At 49.8% G+C, this 5575-nt stretch overlaps 1 protein-coding gene across 1 annotated transcript in view; it reads left to right on the top strand.

Annotated features, from left to right (window-relative positions):
* Nucleotides 1-1895, top strand: part of slc16a1b (solute carrier family 16 member 1b) — a 39148-nt gene extending 37253 nt beyond the window's left edge. The window contains exons 6-7 of the mRNA XM_031566851.1: nt 504-1047; nt 1301-1895. Coding sequence (XP_031422711.1) covers nt 504-1047; nt 1301-1554 — 798 coding nt within the window. The 3' untranslated portion in view covers nt 1555-1895. The remainder of the gene's footprint in view (nt 1-503; nt 1048-1300) is intronic.
* The last annotated feature ends 3680 nt before the right edge of the window (nt 1896-5575 follow it).

Genomic DNA, 5575 nt, shown 5'->3' with positions numbered 1-5575 from the left:
GAACAGACCTTGCCTAGCCCACTAGACAGACCTAGCCTAGCCCACTGGACCGACCTTGCCTAGCTCACTAGGCAGACCTAGCCTAGCCCACTAGGCAGACCTAGCCTAGCCCACTAGACAGACCTAGCCTAGCCCACTAGACAGACCTAGCCTAGCCCACTAGATAGACCTAGTCCCGATTCCTGGCAGGATTTCAAACCAGATGAGTTAAAGTGTTCTGCAGTTAGGAATTATCTTGTGAGAAAGTTTAAGATCTGGATGATTCCACTGCGTGTGTAAAACCTTTCATGCTTGTGATCATGGCAAGCACGTCTAGAGCAGCGCTGCCGGGTGTGACGGAAGAGCCCAGATGTTTGGTGTGACTGGTCAGAATAGTCCAGATGTTTGGTGTGACTGGTCAGAATAGCCCAGATGTTTGGTGTGACTGCTGCTAGTCGTGCTGTCAGTTTTAGCAAGTAGAGATGGTTCTGATGTGTGTGTGTGTGTGTGTGTGTGATCCCCAGGTGGAGCTGAACGAGTCCGGCACGGAGAAGAAGAAGCAGAAGCGGACGGTGCTGCAGGTCATCAACGGCTTCCTGGACCTGTCGCTCTTCAAGCACCGCGGCTTCCTGCTCTACCTCAGCGGAAACGTCATCATGTTCTTCGGCCTCTTCTCCCCCCTCATCTTCCTCAGCAACTACGCCAAGGACGAAGGCATCTCCAAGGAGAAGGCGGCCTTCCTGCTGTCCATCCTGGCGTTCACGGACATGATCGCGCGCCCGTCCATGGGCCTGTTGGCCAACACGCGGTGGGTGCGCCCGCGGATCCAGTACTTCTTTGCCGCCTCGGTCATGTACAACGGCGTGTGCCACCTGCTGGCGCCGCTGTCCAAGGACTACCTGGGCTTCGCCATCTACGCCGTGTTCTTCGGCATCGCCTTCGGCTGGCTCAGCTCCGTCCTCTTCGAGACCCTCAGCGACCTGGTCGGGTCGCAGCGGTTCTCCAGCGCCGTCGGACTCGTCACCATCGTGGAGTGTGGACCGGTGCTGCTGGGACCACCGCTACTAGGTAAGGGAGAGTGTGTGTGTGTGTGTGTGTGTGTGTGTGTGTGTGTGGGGGGGGGGGGGGGCAGTAGAAGAGCAAAGAATTCCTGGAATACTTTTGTGTAATGCAGTTCTCTGTAGTGTACTCTATGTGTGTGTGTGTATGTGTACTGCAAGTTTGTGAAAGACCAATCCAATGACTGCATATTCTTAGATTCCTGACATTTTAGTGTGTGTGTGTGTGTGTGTGTGTGTGTGTCCTCCTCCTCCTCCTCCAGGTAAGCTGAAGGACGTCTACAAGAACTACCGGTACACGTACCAGGCGTGCGGTGCCATCCTGGTGGTGTCGAGCGTGTATCTGTTCGTGGCCATGGGCTTCAACTACCACATGCTGGACAAGGAGAAGCGCGAGGAGGAGCGGCGCGCCGTGGACCAGGAGGCCAATGCCCACAACGCCAGCAAGGAGAAGGAGGCGGAGCCCAACGCAGCCACGCCCCTCACCGCCCTCGAGATCAAGGAGGACACCGTGTAGGCCCTCAAAGTGGTGCACAACCTGGTGAACTCTGACCTCTCACCTTTAACCCACCTGGCCCAAACGCGTCACCATTCGCTGAAGAACTGGAAGATAAGTTAATCGGATGACAGCTACGAACGAACGAACAAACAAACGAACAAACAAACTGTAAACAAGAGTGATTTACTCTTACTTAGTGACACGAGTGCACACACACACACACACACACACACACACACACACACACACACACACACACACACACACAATCATGTAACAAACCCATTTGACACTCCGTTACATGGACACTGAATGCCCATGAAGAGAGGACTGTAGGAAGACTGAATGAAAGCACAAGGTGTAAAAGAACGGTGAGATTAGATTAGACATGGCCAGCATTTCATTATGCTTGTCTCGCCACACACACACACACACACACTAAGAACACTTAGTTATGACTGGAAAGTGTATCCCTGTAAATATCAGGTTTACCCACCAGCTTCAGAGCAACACTCACCAAACAGGGCAGTGGGATTCTGTGGGGTTGGACCACCGGGTGGTGTGTGTGTGTGTGTGTCTGTGTGTGAAAGCTGTAGGTTTAGTAGAAGGTTTTTAGTTCTTATCCCTCGGTTCCTTTTGGAGGGTCTGATTTCTAATCTGTATCCATGGTGACAGGAGAGCGATGAGCACCCTCACACCCCTGTTTCCATGGGAACACCAAACTGAACAATCCAGGCTGCACCTCACTGCAGGATTCTCATTGGTCTCAGAGACGAGCACCCAGAACTCCACCACAGGATGTGACATCACCAGGGTTAGAGCCGCGCGGTTAGCTTGACTAGCTCTGTGGCTTAGCATCCAGTCCAGACTGGTCCTCACACACACTGGTCGTCACACACACACACACACACACACACACACACACAGGTGTGACTTCCTGTCTGTCTGAGGTGGCGATGACCCTGCGCTGGTAACCCTTGGTGACCCAGACATCTTTAGAGATTGAAGTATAGAGTACTGTGGGCTCCCACTCTTAGCTCTTCATTTTAATTAATGTTAGTGTGTTTAACTCTACACTCATATCTATTCATCGTGTGTCCCCTAACCTCACTGCAGGCTGTGTGTGTGTGTGTGTGTGTGTGTGTGTGTGTGTGTGTGTGTGTGTGTGTGTGTGTGTGTGTGTGTGTGTGTGTGTTTAACTCTACACTCATATCTATTCATCGTGTGTCCCCTAACCTCACTGCAGGCTGTGTGTGTGTGTGTGTGTGTGTGTGTGTGTGTTTAACTCTACACTCATATCTATTCATCGTGTGTCCCCTAACCTCACTGCAGGCTGTGTGTGTGTTTAACTCTACACTCATCTATTCATCGTGTGTCCCCTAACCTCACTGCAGGCTCTGTGTGTGTGTGTGTGTGTGGATGCTTACCTATGTGTGTGTGTGTGTGTGTGGATGCTTCCCGCTGTGTGTGTGTGTGTGGATCCTTACTGATGTGTGTTTTTGTGTGTGTGTGTGTGTGGATGCTTACCGATGTGTGTGTGTGTGTGTGTGTGTGTGTGTGTGTGTATGTATGGATGCTTACCTGTGTGTGTGTGTGTGTGTGTGTGTGTGTGTGTGTGTGTGTGTGTGTGAGAGTAACAGAAACATTTCAGTGACTACTGTCCATCTCATTGTATGTACTGTATGTTTAGCCTGTAGTCTCTGATAGCGAGAGCAGATTTTAATGTGTGTTTTTAACTCTTTGTAATTGTTCTTCATAACTCTGTGCCTTAGATGGCCACGTGCCTTTGTCCACACAGTGCCTTGGAATGGACATTAACTTCAGCCATTACGGTTCAGCTACATTAACTTCAGCCATTACGGTTCAGCTACATTAACGTCAGCCATTTTGGCTCGGCTAATGCAGTTTCCGCAAGCACAGCCCAACTCAGACCCAATCCCACAGCGTGTACACAGCCTACACTCGTGTTTCTGACCTGCTGGTCTCCTAGCCCACACCAGGTTTACTGTTTGAACCACACAAGCTGAACCTGCCAAACCGTAAACACACACGCACACGCTCACACTCACGCTCCAACACTGGCCATGGTTATGATAGAGCACAGAGTCTCTAAGGGCCATTCCATACTGTGTGACATTGGTGATCCTCACGTCAACCCTGAGTGTGTGTGTGGGTGTGTGTGTGATGCTCCACAGTATAATCTCAGAAATGCTGATTTACAATCAGTCCCAGTAGTATTACAACAGTGTGTTGTGTATTAAGGCTGTGTGTGTGTGTGTGTGTGTGTGTGTGTGTGTGTGTGTGTGTGTGTGTGTGTGTGTATTGTGTTCATTGCAAGGGGATTAGATAGCCGCAGGCTGAGGGCCGTCTGGCCTAGGGGGTGGGGGATGAGGAGGTAGATACTGGGAGAGTTCATAGTTCATAGTTCATACTAGGAAGAATGGGCCTCATCAGACAGATAAAGGGTCATTAGTCTTTAGTCAGTCACAGGTGGCTTATGGGAAGTGTAGTCATGTACTGTGGGTGTGGGGGAATTAGGTAGCTGAGGTGAGTGTCTCTAAGAGACTCGGCAATGATGACATCATTCTTCATCGCCATCTGGTGTGTGTGTGTGTGTGTGTGTGTGTGTGTGTGTGTGTTACGATGGGCCTCTTGACTCTCCAGCTGATACTGTGTGTGTTCTGCCATATGTTTCCGTTAGTATGTGGCCACAACTTGACTTCGCCTAAATATCTATTAATTCACAGAAATCATTTAATTCTGTGTCGTCTGAGATAATGTGTGTGTGTGTGAGGGAGAGAGGGGTTGTCATCTTGACAGTGTGTGTGTGTGTGAGAGTGGTTAGAGAGAGACAGTGTGTGTGTGTGTGTGAAAGACGGGGGGGTGGGTGTCTGTTGTCTGGGTTAGTTCACACATCCATTTCAAGCACCTGTTCATTCCGATGTTATCATGGATACAGTACCAGCAGGAGATGATGTGAAGGCCGCACTAGACTAGAACTGAATGTAATGTAAGGTATTTTAAAGATAACATTGAGTGTGTATGTTTCATGTATGAGTGAATAAACCATTTGTAAAAATTATCAGATATTTTTTTTTCACGTCTTCCAAACTGAACTCCTCAGAAAATACCATCTTGCTTCCAGTTCATGTTGGTCTTTGCCGTTTGTATAACTTCAGTAGTAACTACACACACACACACACACACACACACACACACACACACACACACACACACACACACACACACACACACACACACACGCACAGCCTAGGGTCTTTGCTCTGACTAGTCTCGATTTGTCATGACTCAACATGGAGATCTCCATGTGTCACTACACACTCAGGATGCATCCGAGGACCGACCCTGAGACACACACACACACACACACGCACACACACACGCACACACGCACAGCCTAGGGTCTTTGCTCTGACTAGTCTCGATTTGTCATGACTCAACATGGAGATCTCCATGTGTCACTACACACTCAGGATGCATCCGAGGACCGACCCTGAGACACACACACACACACACACACACACACAGCAGCCTCTAAGATAGGGTTGGTCCTCCGGGCTGTGAAACTCCTCTGAGACACACACACACACACACACACACACACACACACACACAGCGGCCTCTAAGATGGAGGGGTTTCACAGCCCGGCTCAAAGAAAATGGGAGACAACATGAGAGGTCGACTAAGAAAAGTAATTTATTTACAACAACAAAAGTTATATCCAACAAAATAACAAAACAAAAAAAAAGCCACTCCAGCTGTCATCGGGTCTGCCAGAGAGATAATCTCCCCCGAGTGAGAGCGAGAGCGCGGGACGAGGAGGATTGGAAGAACAGACTGGGCCCAGGTACGTACCACACCTGCCAAACAGAACACACCTAGTGCCCAGGTGGAGTGGCCGCCCCAGGGGTGTGAGCTGTGTGTGTGTGTGTGTTTGTGTGTGTGTGTTTGTGTTCAGTTCTGACGCCCCAGGTGTGAAGTGTGTGTGTGTGTGTGTGTGTGTGTGTTCAGTTCTGA

The sequence above is a fragment of the Clupea harengus genome, chromosome 4 (genome assembly GCF_900700415.2).
Source record: "Clupea harengus chromosome 4, Ch_v2.0.2, whole genome shotgun sequence".
NCBI lineage: Eukaryota > Metazoa > Chordata > Actinopteri > Clupeiformes > Clupeidae > Clupea > Clupea harengus.
The sequence above is the reverse complement of the archived record's forward strand: the minus strand, read 5'-3'. Positions and strand labels throughout refer to the sequence as shown.